Source organism: Numenius arquata, chromosome 2, assembly GCF_964106895.1.
Source record: "Numenius arquata chromosome 2, bNumArq3.hap1.1, whole genome shotgun sequence".
Lineage (NCBI taxonomy): Eukaryota > Metazoa > Chordata > Aves > Charadriiformes > Scolopacidae > Numenius > Numenius arquata.
Genome location: NC_133577.1, coordinates 69,540,104 through 69,561,989, shown reverse-complemented (window position 1 = coordinate 69,561,989; position 21,886 = coordinate 69,540,104). Strand labels below are relative to the sequence as shown.

General features: G+C 44.0%; 1 protein-coding gene across 5 annotated transcripts; it reads right to left on the bottom strand.

Moving 5' to 3' along the window:
• Nucleotides 1-13,381: 13,381 nt before the first annotated feature.
• On the bottom strand, nt 13,382-21,639 carry MRPS33 (mitochondrial ribosomal protein S33). 5 transcript variants are annotated; one of them, XM_074168552.1, is made up of 4 exons: nt 21,601-21,622; nt 20,280-20,334; nt 18,779-19,034; nt 13,382-17,048 (listed from the first exon to the last, which is right to left on the bottom strand). In XM_074168552.1, the coding sequence occupies exons 3-4, from the start codon at nt 18,991-18,993 to the stop codon at nt 16,943-16,945; spliced, it is 321 nt and encodes a 106-aa protein (XP_074024653.1). In that variant the 5' UTR covers nt 18,994-19,034; nt 20,280-20,334; nt 21,601-21,622; the 3' UTR covers nt 13,382-16,942. The 5 variants fall into 5 exon arrangements, with proteins under 5 accessions (XP_074024653.1, XP_074024654.1, XP_074024656.1 ...); XM_074168553.1 differs by having other exon boundaries at nt 21,588-21,617; XM_074168555.1 differs by lacking the exon at nt 20,280-20,334 and having other exon boundaries at nt 21,613-21,639.
• Nucleotides 21,640-21,886: the final 247 nt, after the last annotated feature.

The window sequence follows — 21,886 nt, the reverse complement described above, 5'->3', positions numbered from 1 at the left end:
TGGATCGAAGCGCCGGGGCGAGGGCGGGGGAGGGGGGAGCCGCGTCCCCGCCGCCGGGACGCCCCCAGCCGCGACCCGTAGTGGGAAGGGGGAGGGGAGGGGAGGGGGGGGGCGAGCGCAGATGCCGGCCAGCTCCCAGCGGCCCGCGCCACCGGCACGTCACGCCCGGCCCGTGACGTCACCCAGAATCGCCGCACGCCGGCCACTGCGCATGGGCCGCCTGACGTCACCGGGAAACACCCTGGCGTCACGGCGCGACCACCCCGGTCGCCCTGGGAACTCGAACGTGGGGCTTCGGTCACGCCCCCTCGGCGCGGCCACGCCCCCCCCACGCGGCGCCCCCTAGCGGCGCGGAAGCGCAGCGGGCGGCGGAGGGCGCTTCCCCCCGCGGGACCGGTCCCACTCTCGGTCCCGATCCCTGCGCGCTGGGAGCCGGCGGGGCTGGCGGCGGCGGCGGAGGGGTCGAACACCAAATGCCGGGGGTTCTGCGGCAGGGTCGCAGCACCGCCCGGCCCCCGGGTGCTGCCGTGCAGCGGCGGCGGTGGCAGCGTGGGGAGCCCCGCCAACCACAGGTGGAACGAACACGGGGCTGAGGTGCCGGCGGGGTTCAGATTAGGAACAAATGGGATCTGTGATCCTTGACCTGCTGGAAAGCAGCTCTGCAGAGAGGGACCTGGGAGTCCTGATGGGCAACAAGTTGACCAGGAGCCAGCAATGTGCCCTTGTGGCCAAGAAGGCCAATGGGTCTCCTGGGGTGCAACAAAAAGAGCATGGTCGGCAGGTCGAGGGAGGTCATCCTCCCCCTCTACTCTGCCCTGGTGAGGCCACATCTGCAGTACTGTGTCCAGTTCTGGGCCCCCCAGTTCAAGAAGGACAGGGAACTGTGGGAGAGAGTCCAGCGGAGGGCTACAGAGATGATCAAGGGACTGGAGCACCTCTCTTATGAGGAAAGGCTGAGAGACCTGGGTCTGTTTAGCCTAGAGAAGTCTGAGAGGGGATCTCACCAATGCTTATAAATATCTAAAGGCCAGGTGTCAAGAGGATGGGGCCAGACTCTTTTCAGTGGTGGCCCAGCAACAGGACAAGAGAGAACAGACACAAACTGGAACATGGGAAATTCTATCTCAACATGAGGAACAACTTCTTTACTTAAAAGTGCCAGACCACTGGAAGAGGCAGCCCAGAGAGGCTGTGGAGTCTCCCCCTCTGGAGATATTCAAAACTCGCCTGGACACATTCCTGTCCGACGTGCTCTGGGTGAACCTGCTCTGGCAGGGGAGTTGGACTAGATGATCTGCAGAGGCCCCTTCCAACCTCTACCATTCTGTGATTCTTCCATACCACATGAGCGAATCGTGTGCTGGGACAGGAATGCAGTGAGAGTGGTGACCAGGCAAGGGAGGACAAAGACTGCCAGACCCTCAGCCAGTGTGACATCGTTTGACAAAAAATACTGTTGTGACTTTGAGGTAAATCTTTATAAATATGTACCGTGCGACAATGACAGAGATACTTCCAAAAATCACATTTTCATCTGGAATTGCTGCCCCTACTCTGGTTATAACTAAAATAATTGAATTGATAAAACATCCTTATTTTTTCCATTGATGGCATTTAGGCCTTAAGCTGCCACAAGCTGGTGATTTATTTACATACAGGGCTTCAAGCAAGAGAAGGGTCTGGCCATGAGCTCAGCAGAATCGGGACCCCTTCCTTCTCCTTGGTAACACCCGTCTCTCATCCTCTGGCCAGCTTTGTCCAATCTGGAGGTCTGGGAGCAGATCCCAGTTTCCGAATACTGAAAGGCTGAGAGAGCTGGGACTCTTTAGCCTGGAGAAGAGAAGGCTGAGGGGAGACCTTGTCTATGTTTACAAGTATCTAAAGGGTGGGTTGAAGGAGGATGGAGCCAGACTCTTTTCAGTGGTTCCCAGTGACAGGACGAGGGGCAATGGGCACAAGCTGGAACATAGGAAGTTCCATTCAAATATGAGGAAAAACTTCTTTATGGCAAGGGTGACAGAGCACTGGAACAGGCTGCCCAGGGAGGTCGTGGAGTCCCCTTCTCTACAGATCTTCAAGACCAGCCTGGCTGCAGTCCTGAGTAATGTGCTCTAGGCAATCCTGCTTTGGCAGGGGAGTTGGACTAGATGATCTCTAGAGGTCCCTTCCAACTCTGACAGTTCCTTGATTCTGTAAATACGAGTGTCCGTCCTGTCTGCACCTTGTCTGCGTGATGGGATGTGCACGGCCTGTCCGGCTCACCAGGGAAAAAACATGGGCTCACGCAGCAGGAGGTGCAGTGGGCTTTGGTCCTCTGGTGTGGACAGAGGAACCGGGGTGGAAGGTAGGGTGCACTGGGAAACACCGCTCCCTCTGGCTCAGAAATTAGGGGGAGCTGGAGCCGGCAGCCACCGCTGCCCCCCAAAGCCTGCTGCTCCCCTGATGTCCCCAGTGTGTCAGAGCGCTCTTGTTTAAAGTAAAAAAATTGACTTGTGTCATATCCCTGCCTGCCACACCCATGGAAAAGCCGCTTACACACATAAAACGTTCACTAAATCCAGTGTTTTAAGTTGCTTTCTTGCTGAAAAGCTCTTTATGATGAACACCAAATCGGTAACAGTATTTTAATGCGTTGCAAAGAAAAGCTAACAGAAGAGCAGCAGGATTTTGAAGAAGGTGTGGTGCTCTATCACAACCTGGTGTATTTTATGGTAGTCAATTAAAATACTAAGTTGAAACACGCAAGTGCAAACATCCTTATCTTTGTTTATCTATCTCGAATTGTGAATACGTAACCATACAACCTCTTAATGTAATAATCCTGACGATAGATTTGAGGTTTACATTTCACCTTTCACGCTGGGGCCATTGGTGTGTGGAAACGTTTCCCGTGCAGTTCGATGCTGGCAGCGCTGTAACTGGTAAATAAACGCAACACCAATTTAGTGGACAAACACAGCAAAAACCACGATGGCGTCAGGAACAACACACCCCAGGGGGTATGGAACCCATTAATTTAGCTGAGGGTCTTTCCTGTAGAAAGCTACACAGTATTAAACACCTCCTGAACACTAATGAGAAATAAGCAAAATGATCTGGCTAATATTTTAAATGTATTTTAATTGATTATCTGACAGGCTACGCTTTCCTGAGGTAGATAGGAGCCTAGGTTTTCCTGTGACTGGTGGCCTGCAGTGCAGTCAACAAAAAGGCTCTACAGATGTGTAAGAATCAAATGTACAAACTAAGCAGCTCACCGAGTTTGGAAATGTCTCTCTAATAGCCACGTTAATGAAGAGGATAATTATCAGCAATTCCTGCTATGCGATGGGAATGCATTAACGGCAGTGAAAAGTGCACACAGACTCTGGAAAATGACACACATGCCGAGGACAAATAGCTGGGACAAATTTCTCTGGTGTTTGAAGGAAAAGGCAGCAGAGGTAACATGAGATGGCTCTCCCAGCACACAGCCTGTTGGTGTTAATGGAAAAGCCAACAGAGTAATATGGGTTAATTAACAGAGTAAGTCCATTTGTTTAAATGATTTTTATACCAAGGGATAATTCAGTCTCAAGGTACAGAACATAGTGAGAGCCCTTGTTTTATTCCCCAAGCAATTTATGTCCAGGGCATAACTAGCAGTGGAATTAGTAGGCTACCATCACCCTGTAACTTGTAATGCCTTTCCCAATGTGTTTAGTAATCTTGCATGCCTTTGCTCCTGAGCTTCTGATTTTTTCAGAACGTTTGCATTCACATAAAATATGTTTGCTAGACTTTGTTGTTACGTTTGATGTACCACCTGAAGGGTTGCAATTCGAAACCCTAAGATTGACAACTGATGACCAAAATGGGGAACACAGCAGTTACCACCCAAAATACATTAAACAGGTGGTACACTGTTTTGTTGTGGGTTTTTTGTTTTTTTTTTTTTGTTTTAATAAGGAACAGAATACTATTTTAAAAGATACTTGTGTAGGAAGGAGACAGAAATGTACTATTTATGCTATACTTTCCTTTTGTCTGGAGGGAATCCACACCTAGTGATAAATGGAATTTTTTGCTCCTTCACGTGGTAGCATCTTCGACCTCTCTACTTAATCTATCATGATGGAAGAGAAATCATTATTAACTGTAACTATTCCTTGGTGATACGGGATCCTATCTACTAAGAACTGATACCATTGACATCTTTTACAGAGACTAGTTTTCATTATCAACATAGGGCAAAGTCAAACTTATAACCCAGGTGTGAAAGGCTGGTTTCTGCTATCGAATCTGTAGGTGACTCGGGGCACTGGCTGGTTGATTCCTACAATGCAGCACAGCCAGTTTATCTGGTATTGCAGCAGGTAATGCATACTTGTAAATACAAAACCTGCCACCTCCCATCAAACTCTTAGTTACACACTGGGGTTTGAGCCTCCTCAGATTTTTTTCTACTTTAATTCAGATGAGAAAAGAAGTCCAGCTGTTAAAAGAGAAAAGACTCTTCAGCTAGATTGGCCATCACCAGAATATCTGTCTGATCTAACCAACACCTGAACTTCCAGAGAACAATGTTTTAATGGGTCGGTAAAAAACAACTGTATGGCTACCTGACAGCAACTGGTTCATTGTGAACATTTGAACACGTTTACCCTTTCCCAAATAAAAAATAAATTAATGAGATGCTCTAAAATGAGAATGTCCAAAAGAGACATTAGATCAAACTGAATATTGGTCTTCTTTATGATATCTTTCAATAGTAGACAGTATCTCAAAAAACTCCCAGCCTTCCAGTTTCTTAATCAAAAAAATTATATCATTTGCATATTGGTATGACAATAGAAACTGATTTTTTAAGACTGGTGTGACAATTCAACACATCTTAAACTCTGGGTGTCTAAAGTGACCTTAAAATTTGTCTAAATTCTCAAAAACTGCTTAGCCTTTTCACACACTGAAAAGACATTATTTGTCCCATATGCTGTAGGTAGCATTTGCGCTTGGCCCATGGACATTTGAAAATTCTGGATTAAATTCTGCACCATGAGAAAATAATTACAGGTCTTCTAAATTATGTTAAAATATACATATCACTTTTACATTCTTTCACTGAAGTGGAAGTGCACAAACTTCATGTATCTATGGCAGCGGTACTGTTTATATGTCAGATTAATCCTCACGCTTAGCAGCAGAAATACAGATGTTGACAGAACGCAGATACTAATGACAACAGTCATATTCCCTCTCATCTTGGCCAGAAAATGTGAAGCAGAACAAAATTTAGGCTGTCGTCCAGAGTTCAGTCATTTTCTGATTACTAGTAAGAGTAATACACACTTAGAATTGCTTTGCTCTCCAGGAAAGAATGTTGAAGGTATTTTTCGGGGAAAGAACCCGGGTTGTTTATTTTTTTCTTTTTCTTTAGCACCTATAAAAGTATATTGTTCCACTCACTTTAAGATATACTATACATCTTTTAATATTTCTAGGGATCACTGTTTGATTGCTCCAATGTGATGCAATAGAGAAAATAAGGCTGCTTTTTGGTTTGTTTGGTTTTTTTTTCCCCATCTTTAAGCTATTCTCATACAGATCACATGTATTTTTCCCTTTGGTAGCTTCTTGAGAACTTCTAGTTCAGGTGATTTATCATTCTGTGACACTGATGAACCTCAAACTTTCATACCTTCAGTGAGAAATTAGGTAATATTCAGGTGGTGATTTGACTTTGGCAGCAGAACAATCTATATTTTTTTTCAGTTCATGGAGACTTCATAGCTCTTTGCTTTTGAGTTAAATACATGAGCAGAAGCGATGAGGTTGGGTGGAGAGTAGGAGAAAAAAGGAGGCAGAGATAAAAGAAGAAAATGTGAATCCACCAGGTTCTTAACTTGGTTTTCATTCTACCATTAAAAGCAATGTTGATCTAACAAGCTTTGTTTTATCTATAAATAATAACATGTTCCAGATTTTCTTGTAGTGGTATTGGAAATGGTTACGTATTTTTCATTTGAGTCAAACATAATTTTAGAGTCATTATTTATAAAACTGTTGCTCTTTTCTCCTTAAACCACAGCCCAGACCTTCAAAAAGTTAAAAGCAAAATATTTTCTGTGGGAGGCAGTATGTGGGAGGCAGGGAGCAGGAAAGGTGATGGGACCGGGACATGGGACTTTGTGTATAGCTCCCTTCCATACCCTGCGTGTTGTTCAGCATTGCAAAAACAATATGCTAACCTGTTTCCTTCCTTGTCTGAGTAGCGACTGCATGGTCCAGCAACGCGTGTGCTGCATCACAGTGCTCTGCCTCTCTCTCTGCTGGCTTCCTGCCTTCACTGGTGTACTAGCATGAGAAGCTGAAAAAACTACACATTTTATTGAGCAGTAGCATAAATACTGGCAGACATGGCATATAAGGAACCATCAAGAGAAAGCATGAGCCCTGGAACCATTATTAAGAGAACTGAAGTAGCGAACAGTGGAAAAGGAGAGGGAAGGATGGGACGAAAGATTAGATGGAGAGAGAAAACAGAAGTAGCCAGTGGAAGAGAAGATGCAGCTCTCCTAGGAAACGAGAAGCAGAAGAAAGTAGTAAAGTACAAAGGAGTAAGGAGCACTGATTTTCCTGCCTGATGTATTTTACTGAAACTAGGACCAAATCTCACCTTTGAGAGGATTAGTGAAGACCCTCCTGTTACCTTAGCATCCTTTGTCATTGCTTTAATGCATTCAGCTCATTTGGATATCTGATTTCCGAGTCCTTTGTGTTGGATAGTGATAAGCTGATCAGCTTTAAGGACTAAGTCATTTTAGATTCCTAGTATTATTATTCCAGTGTGAACAATCACATTTCACAACTCAAAACCATCCCATTTAGGCACAAAAAAGCGCTAATGCGATTGAGTGAGTTCCAAGAAAGGGCAGGAAAGGATTCCACCTCAAACAAGTTATTTTGCTGTTCAGAAAATGACTGTTCAGTTACATTCTGGTCTTCAGGATTTGCCTTCATAATATACAGCCTACCTGATCTTCCCCCAACCTGAATACCTGCTGTAATTTGATTCTCCAGCACTTTACAGATGGGTTGGTAACTCTCTACATCTCTGATTTAATAACAGTTTAGTTAGTAACCGCACCTTTCAGGTTCTAGCCTCTCCACAGAACAGAAAAAGTCCATTACAGAATCACAGAATCTTCTAGGTTGGAAGGGACCTTCAAGATCATCTTGTCCAACCATCAACCTAACTGACAAAAATAAACACCCACAAAACAACAAAATGCAACACCATCACTAAACCATGTCTCCCAGCACCATGTCAACCTGCCTTTTGAACACTTCCAGGGATGATGCCTCAACCACCTCCCTGGGCAGCCCATTCCAATGTCTGATAACCCTTTCAGTGAAAAAATTTTTCCTAATATCCAGCCTGAACCTCCCCTGGTGCAACTCGAGGCCGTTTCCTCTAGTCCTGTCGCCCGTGACTGGGGAGAAGAGACCGACCCCCGCCTCTCTACACCCTCCTTTCAGGTAGTTGTAGAGAGCAATAAGGTCTCCCCTCAGCCTCCTTTTCTCCAGGCTGAATAACCCTAGTTCCCTCAGCCTCTCCTCATAAGACTTGTGCTCCAGACCCCTCACCAGCCTTGTTGCTCTTCTCTGGACCCGCTCCAGCACCTCGATGTCTTTTTTGTGGTAGGAGGCCCAAAACTGGACACAGTACTCGAGGTGGGGCCTCACCAGTGCTAAGTACAGGGGGACGGTCACCTCCCGAGTCCTACTCACCACACTGTTCCTGATACAGTCCAGGATGCTGTTGGCCTTCTTGGCCACCTGGGCACACTGCTGGCTCATGTTAAGCCGGCTGTCCACCAACACCCCCAGGTCCTTTTCTGCCAGGCAGCTCTCCAGCCACTCTGCCCCAAGCCTGTAGCGCTGCCTGGGGTTGTTGTGACCCAAGTGGAGGACCCGGCCCTTTGCCTTGTTGAACCTCATCCCATTGGTCTCAGCCCATCGATCCAACCTGTCCAGATCCCTCTGCAAAGCCTTTCTACTTTCTATTAGAGTTGGTATTGGCCTGGAGTAAGAGTCCAAAAGGCTAAATCAATAGTCTGAATCACATACAGAAACCACAGCTTTGATATGGGACAGAGAGACCATGGGGATCGATCATGGTTTTTCAGGACAATACCCCATGTTACTGGAGTTTTAAAAGTTACTGTTTTTCCATGACTGGTCAAATAGGATGGATAGCCTTTTTAAATGAATGCTTATATTGTAATATACACGCATCTTATGTATTTAAACATAAATGTCTTTTGCTGACAGAGTCAGTATCACAGTTCAAAATCCATCCTTGGCTTTTCATCCTCACTACCACTGAGACGACACAAGCCCCACAGACATTTACTCTCTCCTGAAGAGGCAAGCTGCCTGCCAAGCATGTGGGAATTCGGACAGTCTCCGAACCACGTTGCTGTATTCTCATCATTCCTGTGAGTATGCACTTGGCCAAAGGCAAAATTTCTGGTGCGGTGGTCAAAGGCCTCTCAATGTTTTTGATGCTGTGCATTGCTTGAAGCTTGTGGTTATGCTAAAGGCTCTCAGATATGGTTATTCCTCTTTAATATGATATGACTTCTCTCTCCAGAAGACACATTTGTTTTGGTAAATGAACACAATTTCTGTTACCCCCCTCTGGGGGAATTCTTGCAAGGCTCCAGCTTAGATCTTCATTTTATCTTATTTTTAAGTGGTTTGCATGCCTAGTCAATACCCTACCATCTGTCCTCAGAGGGCATTAATGTTTATTAATAAACTTGATGATGCTATCAAACAACTTGAGTTTGAAAATACAGAGACACATCACGCTTGGCTGTATTGGTGTCAAGCAACAGAGCAGTATTTTGTCAAACATCACAGGATATAAGCAGAATGGCTAAGTGCAAAAGGAGAAAAATAAAGAGGCTGCAGCATTACTTTCTAGTTGTCAGTAACAACTCTGACATTTCCCAGACTAATTTTTGGTTTATGCTGCTCATTCAAAAAGTATTTGTGAGGTTTAGAGCTTGTGAACAACGCTTACCTGCACATCAGTTGCACCAAAACAGACCCAGGACAGACAGCCAAGAAATAACACATGCTGCCTCACGTACAGCCTGCATATCAATCACCTCCTATCAACTCACACAAGAAATGTCATCTGTCTAGGTGGCATCTGCACTGCCTCATTCAGGGGCTGCTCTCCCATATAAATGTGCCAGTTCGGACAAGCCAGCTGAATACCGCTTGAAGTTGGTGCCTTTGTGTAAATGCTCCTATACCTGCAAACTAAATGTAATAGTAAGTAACATCAGCTGAAACGTCATATCTCTTTTACTTAAAAAAAAAAAAGCCAGCATAAACTCTGACATCTCTGAAATAATAAAAAACCCAACCCAAAATATATAATAAACATCTCTGCAAACTAGCCAGCTCAATAGCGAATGCAATACCCTCACACCTCCCGGATTCTGTCTGTCATTGCATGCTGTTCCCCCAGAAATATTCTGAGCGGCAGTTTGATGCTGCCTGTCACACACAGGCTTCTTCGTGTGCAAGTATAGAAATGAGAAATGTTGCACCTCATCCGTAAGAGTTGCTGGCTGTAAATAAGACAGTATCACCCAGGTGTCAGTACAGCACACTTCAGCTGTACCCCTCCAGTCTCTCATTGGATGGGGCTTTCCTTAAACCACCTGCAGCCCTCTTCTCCGTGGAATCCAACACACAGTACCCAGACAGCCTAATATTATTCAGATAAACACTGAATATCACTGGGGAAGCAGCTATGACACACATAGGCATGACAGAGTCTCTAAAGAGATGTTGTTTCATCAGTCCTGTCCTGAAGGGACCACTACCAGTCAAAGGCTAAAGGGGACTACAACCCTGTATGAGCATAGGATTTATGTGGTTGTTATTCAGAGGTAAGTCCCATTTACACCAGTTGGAGATACTCAATATTCACACAGCTTCTAAAAATTAGACCACTTCTGTTGCTGCTTGAATTTGGATTCACATTTTAGACATCAGTTTTGGAAGCCTGGGACCAAGTGACCCCATCCATTTTTACCCAGGCAAGACTGTAGTGGAAATTGAGGAATGGGATGCATTTACATTTGTGCATTTGCTGCGACACACCATTGCATAGGGCAGTAGAATGGGTTTTAGACTTTCTGGAGCTCAGGTGGTTTTTGCTCCTAATACCATTAAAAGCCTATTTACTGAAACAGCCCATAAGGCAAACATCAGACCTGCAGAAACAACAACTGAAGTGGGAGAGACCCTCTGAACTCCATGAAATATTTACAAAGAGCTTTGGGAGCCCTGGGATGAAGTAAAGTACTTACAAGCATAGACAGAAAACCTAATGGATATAAAAATCCTTTTTTAGCTCCTGGTGAGATTTGTTTTCACAGACCTCGCTATGATGTGAGAAAATGTATGAGGTCATTCAGTCTGCCTCGTCCTCTTCCAAGAGAGAAGCGGCCCCAGTGCTCTGTTCTATAATGCTTGGCTCAGCCTCACTCTGCCCGACTCGGACAACAAAAGCTGAACCCACTTCTTGGGAGGCTTCACAATTTTTCTAAATATTTCACTTTGTGGAATTTTCCCCAGTATTCCACCCAGAACAATTCAACACAGTATTTATAAAGTTATGTTGCTGTCATGATTGTTATCCTGTTGATTTCATACTTCTCCCCATAGACAAGCCTAAATAATTTCTCAGCCGGTGTGGTGGTCATGGCTTGATAATATCTGTCTACAGTCATGTTCCTCACCATTTAGACACACTGTAGCTGTGCTCTGCTGTAACTGAGCCTTCACAAGCAAATTCTTTCAGATGTTTTCATGTCTGTTCCTTCAAGATATTATTACACTTGAGGAAAAGCGAGGACGAGACATGGAGATTAAAATTCTTTCTTTATGATACCCCAGCTGTTTCAGAGGCACAGAACAATCCATTCTAAATATCTGCCCACAAACATAATTTAAGTTTTACCTCTAGGATTTATGATAAGGGTATTGCTTTCATTTCTGCTTCCTTGTTTATACCTAAAAAATCCTCTTTTTAAAAAATTATTATTAGAACCCTTGAGTTTTCCATTGTTGCTTGGACAATTCAGAGCAATGAAGCTGTCCCTAGAAAAGGTTAAACAGCAAGAAATCATAGAATCATAGAATCGTTAGAGTTGGAAGGGACCTTAAGGATCATTGAGTTCTAACCCCCCTGCCATGGGCAGGGACACCTCCCACTAGACCAGGTTGCTCAAAGCCCCATCCAGCCTGGCCTTGAACACTTCCAGGGATGGGGCATCCACAACTTCCCTGGGCAACCTGTTCCAGTGCCTCACTGCCCTCACAGTAAAGAATTTCCTCCTGATATCTAATCTAAATCTCCCCTCTTCCAGTTTAAAACCATTACCCCTTGTCCTGTCACTACATCTCCTGACAAAGAGTCCCTCTCCGGCTCTCCTGTAGGCTCCCTTCAGATATTGGAAGGCTGCTATGAGGTCTCCCCAGAGCCTTCTCTTCTCCAGGCTGAACAACCCCAGCTCTCTCAGCCTGTCTTCATAGGGGAGGTGCTCCATCCCTCTGATCATCTTCGCGGCCCTCCGCTGGACCCGTTCCAACAGGTCCATGTCCTTCCTGTGTTGAGGACTCCAAAGCTGGACACAGTATTCCAGGTGGGGTCTCACGAGCGCAGAGTAGAGGGGTAGAATCACCTCCCGCGACCTGCTGGCCACACTTCTCTTGATGCAGCCCGGGATGCGGTTGGCTTTCTGGGCTGCCAGTGCGCATTGCCGGCTCATGTTGAGCTTCTCGTCCACCAACACCCCCCAAGTCCTTCTCCTCAGGGCTGCTCTCCAGCCATTCTCCGCCCAACCTGTATTTGTGCCTGGGATTGCCACGTCCCAGGTGCAAGACACTTGGCCTGGTTGAACTTCATGCGACTAGATTTCTGCTGTCAGACACCTCAATATCAAGATGATGAAGAGAAAGCACATCCCCTTGGAGGATTTTATTTCCAGGATCTACTCCCAAGGGATTGTACAAGAAGTGTCACAAACAGTTACAGAGGAGAACCGAGTTTAAAGGAATTGATCCTAGATCCCCATAGCACTTGCTTTCTTTGCATATTATCCTTTGCTCTTTAAAAGGAAAAAAAATCCTACAAAACCCAGAAGATGGAGTCTCTCCCTCATCAAAGCAGCCTTTCAGGTTCATAAAGCTTTTCCAAAACATATAGACTTTGTTGATTGTGGTTTTTTTTCAAGTCATCCTAAAATGGTCTCCAAACTTAAAGTGGTAGAGGACTGTGTACACATATACGTTAATATTTAAAAAAATATCTACAGTTCAAGAAATAGCTGTGATTATTTTTGAAAAAAATTATTTTCTGACCAAATCGAGATTTTTTTTTTTCAGCATGTGAAGTCTCTAATGTCTAAAGCAGAACAGGGAACACCATAACTTACCACAGCTTGTTTTATATGTTAAAAATGTCATCAACTGTTGCATACAATCATCTCTCCAAAATAAAGCTCTGAAATACACAAAGGTACAAGTCCTACCATAGCCAGACTAAGCTGCTCTTTACACAAGGTTCTCCTGGGGTAAATTCCCATCCTAGAAGCAGCTTACCCTCATGACACTATTCACGAAGTGATCATTATTCTAATTTTACTCTTGAGAAGACGCAGGCAAGAAAGACAAAGCATTTGTCTAAAACCATAGAGTAACTGAGGTGCATTTTGCTGACCTGTGTAAACTCAGGGCATTGCTTTAATAACTGGAATAAACACTTTCCACCCTAGGAGAAAGTTCATGCTTTCCTGAGCAGAGCACGTATATCTGTACTTTAACATAGTGGTACATTTGCCAGAAAACAACACTGCTTTTTTTTTTCCTCCACCATTACAAAGTACAGTCAGACACAAGAGAACTTCTGCCTGCAGGACTTCCAACAATAAGAGGTTCCAGCAACAACTGCTTAGAACCTACAGGATATAACTGGGCCAGCCTGTTTACAAAATAACTTGTGATTATCAAGGCAGTACTCATCAGCTATATTATACCAGAATATAATTAAAGACAGATATCATTAAAGCACTATAAAATAAGGAAGCAGTGGCAATTAATAAAGCTGTTCAGGATTGGGAAGAGGTTCAGGTTTTGATCCCATTGGTGCCTTGGAGATCAGCTAACCAGGTTTATTTTCCGATCAAGAATTAACACACCCACCCATCTAAACATCTGCTGAAGACAGTCAGCTCACACCCTCAAGGAAAAAAATGAATGTTGTAACAAAACACAGCAGGGTTTGAATGGTGAAATGAATCACACTGAGGGGGAAGCTCAAAATAAAAATTTAATTGAACTGGATTATTTTACATAGAATGGATACACCACTATACAAATAGCTGCAAAAATCATGTGTTCCCATCCTTATCCCTCAGAATATGGTTGAACCTCCTCTTGCCCTCCTAAAAGAACATACTGCATTAATACCTGGCGTGATGTTTCAGGGTTGACTTCCGATTCCTCTAGACACTGATGGCAATAGCTATTCCTAGATGACAGAACACGGGGTAGGATGGAGGTAGTAAAGTGCCTATTTCTATCCCAGCTATGGAGTGGAGAAAACTGGAACAAAATAGTTACGCAAACACTCCCAGCAAGCAATGGATTATCTTAATACTAGGATAAACTCCAAAAATGGCCAAATCATCGTTATTTTATGGTGAAGTCTCAGGGAAGAGGAAATAGCCATTTTTGAGAAGATCTAGTTCTAATGAATGAACACTACGGAAGAAAGATGTGAAAACTTAGGTAGAGAAACCTTTCTTGTATCTATACTGCTCTTTTTAAAAGTTACACAAAAGCAAAGTAGAAACAGCAAAAAATTAAACACTACAGGAAAAAAAATGAAAGTCAACAATTCAGTCCATTTGTTTCACATCTGCTTACTTCACAGACACTTCCATCAGTTTCTCTTCCTTTTTGGATATGCAGCTCTAAGTATCTTTTCCAAGTATGTTCCCAGGGGGATGCTTTGATTCTAAAGCAGGTTTGCTCTGCTCTGTTTGCAGACAAAGGGGATCCTTTTAGCTGACTGGCCAAACCAGCCTTTTGCTTTCCCGTTCATGACAGGACCTTCTCAAGATCCATAAGTAGCTAGGCGGCTTGGAGTAGACAAGGAAGAACAGATCCAAACCTAATTATTTAATATTACACCACTAAGTCCATATCTGTGTCAGGCAAGGTGGCACACTAAGATACAGAATACCTGTAGCATTCACTACTCTCAGTGGGCTCTGTAGATGCTCAGTCCTTAAGTAGGCTAAATGTAGACTCAGAAGCATAACCATAGCCAATCATGCTGTACAAGTATTTATATATCATTATATGTATACTAATAACCAGGTCTCCCCACACACACAAAATGTAAGGCCGTGCATACAGTACTGGAGCAGGACCACAATTCACTTTCTGATGCATGCACACTTGCTCTCTCGCATACTTATACTGTCAAAGTTTTAAGTGTTTCACAAAACTAAAAAAAGACACTGTTAATTTTTCATCTTAAATTTCAGGGAAAACATTTTTATTGATGCAAGTCCAGAGGAAGGCCATGATGATCAGAGGGCTGGAGCACCTGTCTTACGAGGACAGGCTGAGAGGGTTGGGGTTGTTCAGTCTGGAGAAGAGAAGGCTCAGGGGAGACCTTATAGCAGCCTTCTAGTACCTAAAGGGGGCCTACAGGAAAGATGGGGAGGGACTCTTTATCAGGGAATGTAACGATAGGATGAAGGGTAATGGTTTTTAACTGGATGAGGGGAGATTTAGATTAGGTATCAGGAAGAAATTCTTTACTGCGAAGGTGGTGAGACACTGGAACAGGTTGCCCAGAGAAGTTGTGGATGCCCCATCCCTGGAGGTGTTCAAGGCCAGGCTGGATGGGTCTTTGAGCAACCTGGTCTAGTGGGAGGTGCCCTGCCAATGCCAGGGGAATTGGAACTTGATAATCTTTAAGGTCCCTGCCAACCCTAACCATTTTATAATCTTTGGTTTAATTTTAGAAGACATCGAGTTCTTGCCAACAAAGCTGTTGTAAGTACAAATCACCAGCTGTCCAAAGCTGCCGCAACAGTTCTGCTGAAGAGGTTCAGAACTGGTCTCTCTCTCCACCAACACAAGCAACCGAGCAACTTCACCCCTCACAGCCAGAAACACAGCATCAAGCAGCATCAACCTTCCTACTCAGGCAATTCCCTCTCCTACCTAGTAAATGGCTCCATACCACTCTTCCCGGAGAGGAATTCAAGGGCACCAGAGCACTTCCCCTGGCGACACACACATCTCCCAGGAACCAAGTACTCCTCAGAGGGCCCATCACAGGCTCTATATACTTCAGTACCAGACAGGTCACAATCCATATACAACACATAGAACACTGAAATACCATAGGCATATTAGAATTCAGCAAAAGTTATAGGTTACTAAAAGGATTTTAAGTTACAGTAAAAGAGAAACTTACCACTACAGTAGAGAGCAGATACATATTTTACTAATTTCTATAGCATTTTGTTGACTATGGCAAAAACCCAGGCACTCCTCCCGCAACACTGCGGATCTCCTAAAATCATCTTCTCGGAGCTTAGAAAACCAGGTAACACTCGCACGAGAACTACACAGCTCAGCAGGAACACCTTTCATACAATCAGCATCTCCTCAATAACCTTGGGGAAGTACAGTTGTTGAGCTGTTACAAGTTTATATAGATCTATTGATTTCAGTTATCAGACAGATCCCTTCAAACACACTTCACACTTAAATTTGAACAAGCTTGTTTTAGAAGTGTCAGTAGGTTAGTACTGCTCCCTACTTCAGAATGCCTCTGTATGCAAAAAAATCAAGCACACCCCAAGCTAACTGTGCAAATACTTCCTGCTCCAGTCACTCTACATTTTTAATAGCTCTCCTTTGCTACTTCAAGGATGTTCCTCTAAGCCTACATGGTCTGAAAATTAAGAGATGCCATTTGAGGGCACAGACAGGCACGATGCACACATGGCCAGGCAAAGGAACACAGCTGCATTTCTGTACTTTGTTACCTGACAGGCAAGAATCATTAATAACAGTGAAGGAGCCTAGCGATAAAACCACACACTGAACACCAGTAAAACTGTTCATCACCTTATGAAGTACTTCATATGTGTCCTCCAGGCCATCAAAACAAATTCAAAACCCTTTTATTACAGTAAACTTGAGTATTGTGTTCTAATTAGTAGGGGGCTCTCAAACTGGAAAAGTTTGAGCTTTCATATTTTAGCCTCTTCTATTGCAGTATCTAAGTATTTCAGGTACAATAAGGGTGCTGTGGCCAGGCAATGGACCATGAAGTATGGTCCAGTGCAAAATGCAGAACAACAGATTCTAACAGCACCTTAAAAAATTACCACTAAAGCTACCTTCAGTGAAACTCCTAACAGGCAATATAAGCAGGAAACCTAACTTTTCTCTGGCCACATGCAAAACAGCGTTGATCTTAATCCAAAGTAAAACAGATAACGAACGAAAACCAAACAACTTTCCAGGTCCAGAAAAACTGAAACAGCTATAGGTGTTTCCAAGAAAAACACTGAGCACTTTGTTTTTTACTGTTGTTTTTACTCCTTGGGTAAGAGAGGGCTCTGACAAACTAATGTGGCACAATACACAGTAATTAAATCAATAAAACCACAAAAGACCCAAGTGCACTCCCAAGATGGACTCCAATATTTCACAGTGTGTTTCTCGTGCCCCACACGCAGCTCACATGCCAAGCCCTCTCCCATCTTGGAGCAGAAAGTCTGTGTTACAGCTGTTCTCCAGCATTTCCAGTGTAGTTTGTTATGTTGTCCAAGCAGCACTATTTCTTCTTGAGAGCCCTCTTTCCTTCCCCCTTCTTTGGTTTTTCCTTCCCACGGAGCTTTTTCAATCGCCTCATCTCCTCCTTAAAGTCCTGATGTTCATCCCTAGATGGAGGAGGAAAGAAAAAAAGTTTATTCTAGTTCTTGGAATACCCAGATGTGAAAGGTTCTTTGAACTGCATGATAATGAAAAAAACCCTCAAAACTTCTTTTAACAGTGCAGTCCACAATGAAACTCACTGCAATGTATTCAGTGTTACCGCTAGCAGTAATTTTGGACTGAACATGAAAGATTTCCTCTGGTAATTTCAGAACTAACAAGGCTGCCCTTTTCAGCAACAAATGGTGTGTGCATATATATTATTTCCATTGCTTTTATTGATCCACTGTGTTTAAATGAGCAGTTAAATATAAAAATCAGCAAGAGACAAGAATGAGCATTTCCCCCTTCTCATCTAGCTCAGCAGTCTAGCAATAGCGCATTGAGTTTCTGTGCTAGATACTAAGTTCAGGTCATTAGCTTCTAAGAAAACAGGGGCATGCTGAGCAGTAATTACAGTACATGACACTGCTCTCAGGTGACTTCAAGAATGAGTTATGAAGAAAGCCATCAGCTACTGGTAGAATGTTAATAGGAGAATAAAACAGGAAGGAGGATAAAGAGGCTGGCAGAGATAATGAATCCTCAATAATGTTCTAATAAAATCTCTTTAATCTCTGTCCCTGTATTTTTCAGTGCAAAGGTATTTTTCAGAAGTCACAACTGCATCCTAAGTGGCCTAAGATTACTGCACTGCTATTTTTAAATACAACTTCTCTAAAAAAGAAACAAAAAGCTTGCAAGTTATTATCAGGCCCTTTTACTTTACAACTCTTAATTACCTATTTCTGACCAGCAAACCTGATCCTCTACAAGCTCCCTGTATACAGAGCAGCTAGAGAAGAAACTTGAGATTAGGAGGGGAAGGAGAAGAGCAAAGAACATTATCATGTTGTTGAGGCTTTCTGTGTCAACAAACAGCTATTCTAGAAAGTGTTTGCATGCCCACCTAAAGCAAGAGCACCCTGAATGCAATCCTTGATGGCTGGTATTGTAATATAGCAATGGAAATTAATCTGGTTTGACTTTACAGGGTTAGCAACCTCACATTTAAGGGATTTCTTTAGTGCTACATGACCGAAATCAAAGGATTGCATTTGACTCCTGCTGATGTTCTTTAGCAGCGCAGTTTTTCCTACTTGAGACTATGGAAATTAATTTAGAAATTAGACAGCTTGTTTGGATGAAGCTGGAATTAACAAGGCTGTTTAAACCACATTTGAATTGAATTTATCTTAACTTATTTTAAAGGATAAAATCCCTTCCAGACCTTCCTTCTCTTCTAAATTTCACTTATTAGCTGTCGAATGATTGAGGAATATATGCTAAGAGTGTCTCAGCGCAATTTTTGTGTTAAGGTAACATCATAATTTTGTAGCACATTCATTTGCCATGTTCAGAACTACAGAACCATCCCTTGTCTATGAAAGAGCTCTCATCCCTTCCCCACAAAGCCAAAGGAAGAACTATTTCTTAAATAACTGGTTGCCCATAACTACATCTAAAGTCTTTTTCTCAAAAGGTATGGTAAAAGTTACTTAAACAATAGTCACTTATTTTACTCTCCTTGCCATCAGTACAACAATCAAGTGCATTATTTCCATGTGCCATTATACCATATTCTGAACTAAACCTTATGTTCCTTTTTTCCTTGAGGAAAAAAAAAGCAACAAAACTCATACCCACCCCTTTCCCATTCCCAGTCCTGCTCCCACCCGATAAGCGCAGCGATTACCTGTAGAGACCAAAGTAACGGAGTTTCTTCATGAGGGCATAGTAGGTGTTGTGAGGAGGATACCAGTTGTAGACCTCCTTCCGCTTGGCAATAGGCTGCTCACTGAATAACTTCACTACTTTCATAGATTTTGAGTCAGTTGGCCTGACAACTTCTCCAAATATCTGAGCACTCAGCCGGGCCATTCGAAGGGCATAATTAGAAACATTGGACATCTCCCAAGGAAGAATGGGTGCACACAGACAGATGGACCTTCCTGCAAAAGGAAACACAAAAAGCCACAACTCTAAGATGATCAAGTATTGCAAGCTATCCCAGAATCTAGGCAAACAACACAACTCATCATTGACCGATCATACATTTTAAGTCATGTGTTCCTTGCATGAAATCAGTCTAATTCACAGTACGTAATCCTGCATATAAAGAATGCCTACACTAATTCAAGTAGAATTATCAGCCTAACCAGGACACTAAAGATAGCAATACAGACTACAAAAGTACCTAAACTCAACCACAATTTACTATGGCTAGTTTATTAGCAGGTCGCACTCGGCTTGCTTAAGGCTACCTTTAACCTCCAGTCACAGGAACAATTACAGTATGAACTCTGCCAAAAATGGTGTCCACTGCTATGCCTCCGACTTCTACACAAGCGCAAGGTAAGACACCACTTAAATATATTGAGGAAGTAGCCTGTAAGTTTTTCCTCATGAAAATCTCTCATCCTATTTAAAACCATTGTATGAACATTGTTACAGTTCATCTAGCAAAAATGGCCTATTAACTGTAAAAATAAATAAAATAAATCATGTTTCTCTATATGAAGCACACAGGTCTTTCATCTCAGCTCTCTTCCCTTGATCATTTCCATGAGCTTTTTCTCCATTTTCTTTTCAGTCTTTTCTTCTTTTTTGTTTTTTTTGAGAGGAAAGAAGTAATTTCCCCATGCTAGATTCTTTTTTCCAAGAAACCCCCATATCAGCAGCTTCCCATTCTCTTTCAGCCATCTCCCACCTAGACACCTCTGCAACAAAAATGCTCCGAGGGCAAAACCATTGTTATTAGGCCACCAGAGACGACACCCACACTCTCTTAAAGGAATGCGGACAAGGGTTTTCTCTGAGCTTTCCTACCCCTCCCCATTTTTCCTCTTCCTTGCGTCTTTACTTTACTCTTTCTTTGCAGAATGGGATGTAATAGACAAGAGTCCCATAATCCTGTATTTGAAGCTGTATGTTGCTTGTACTGTGCCTTTTTGAATAAGTGATGATGTAAGTGTACAGAGACCTCAAGTTCAAGTGCACTACACTTATGTTAAAGTTTAAAATTCTTGTTTTAAGAAGCATTGCACAGCTGATTCCAGAAGATGAACATAAAAAATTAAAGAGCATGGAGCAGGGACAAGAATAATCAGCAGGACAGAACTAAATCCATTTTAGTATGATAACAGGGAGCCTGTTTTTTAATAACACAAATCTGAAGTATCCGTAACCTCACTTACATATGTCTGCCCACTGGAGGACCATCTATTTTGATTTACTCCTGCTAGCAAAGCACTAGAAAGGAAGCAGGAAAAAAAAAAAAAATCAAGCATGAAAATACTACAAGTAATTTGAGACGGAGTAATGGAAAGAGTAACAAAAGAGAAAGTACAGTGTCCGAGACCTCAAGTAAAAGCAGCAGGCTTAGTGTGATAAGATAGAAGCTCTTAAATGATTGCAGGGCAGCAATTCAACTTAAGCATCTATTACATGGGGGAACAATCACTAAGTTTTGCTAAATCATCCATTTCAGAAGAGCCAGTTATTCAGAGATAAAGCAACAAGTTGTCCCCAAAACTCTTCATCACATCATCACTCTAAAAATATCACCAGACTCAACTCAAACACAAAGCTTGCTTAATCTCTTCCAATTGCAGCCTTAAAATACCTTTAGCTCCTCAGTAACGCAAAGCAGCAGTCTGAGGGCCCTGCTTTTCACTTCAGAATCCACTAAAGGAATTTAAATAGTCCAAGCCATTTAGGCTGGAAACCTCCGTTAATCCTTGTTGGAGAGACAAGAAAGGCAAAGGCTACAAGATCCCAAGTGCCACAGCTATCTAAAGCCTGTTTTAGGGCAACCTCTGATTCTACTAGATGCTACCAGAACAGTTTTGTTCCTGTCCCTTACAGCGATCATATTTTCAGGACCACCTACTGGTAATTAACACACCTAAGCCAAAACCAAACCCAACTTGCTGCGCTGCTTCTTCACCTGCTCCCCACTCCTTATTGCTACTCAAAGCCTTGCTTTCCCATCATGGGCTGGGTTTTTTCCTTCCCAGTCCACCAGCTTGTCTCACACCGCTTCCTTCTCACTTAGCCTACGCCACGAGAACTTCCTGGAATAGGAGAAATTTCTGATTCCAGAATTACTTCTGATTTTTCCATGACCGCAAGGGGAAGAGAAGGCTGCCCCGGGCCACCGCCTGGCCAGAGCAGCGCTGAAGCCAGGCAGGGCCCAGCAAAGCCCTGTGCCCTCCAGCTCCGCGGCCGTGCTTCCCTCCGGGAGGGCACGCATAGAAACCCACCCACGGGCTCCACACCCGCGCCTCGGGGTAACGGCCGCCAGCGGCTCCTTGTCGCCACAGGCCCGCCTTGCCCGCCCGGCGGCCCCAGCGGGGCCCGGGAGGCGGCGCGGGCTCGGCCGAACCCCGCAGGGCGAGGGCTTGGAGCCCACTTCCTCCACCCTTTCCACGCAGACCCCCCAGACCCCGCTCCCCCTTTCCCCTCGCCAAGGACGGCGATAGCAGGCAGCCATGACAACCCACCGCTGCGGCTCACCCCTCACCCTACCGTCCGCCACAGCGCATGCGCGGTACCTGCGCCGTCGCGGCAGGTGACGTCAGGCTTCGCGAGGCGCGGGGCGGAGCGACCGCTGGGGCGGGGCCGTTGGTGCCTCAGTGGAGCGGTTGCTGCGCTATGTTGTCGGGGAGGCCTGAGGTGATGCGGGTCTTCTGTCCGCGCCTACGGGGTCACTCCCTTTCACGTCTCTAGGCCTGGACTGGGGGTCCAGGGGAGCAGCAGGAAAGCTCTGAGGCCGGTCACCGGGCTTCCAAGTACCTCCCAG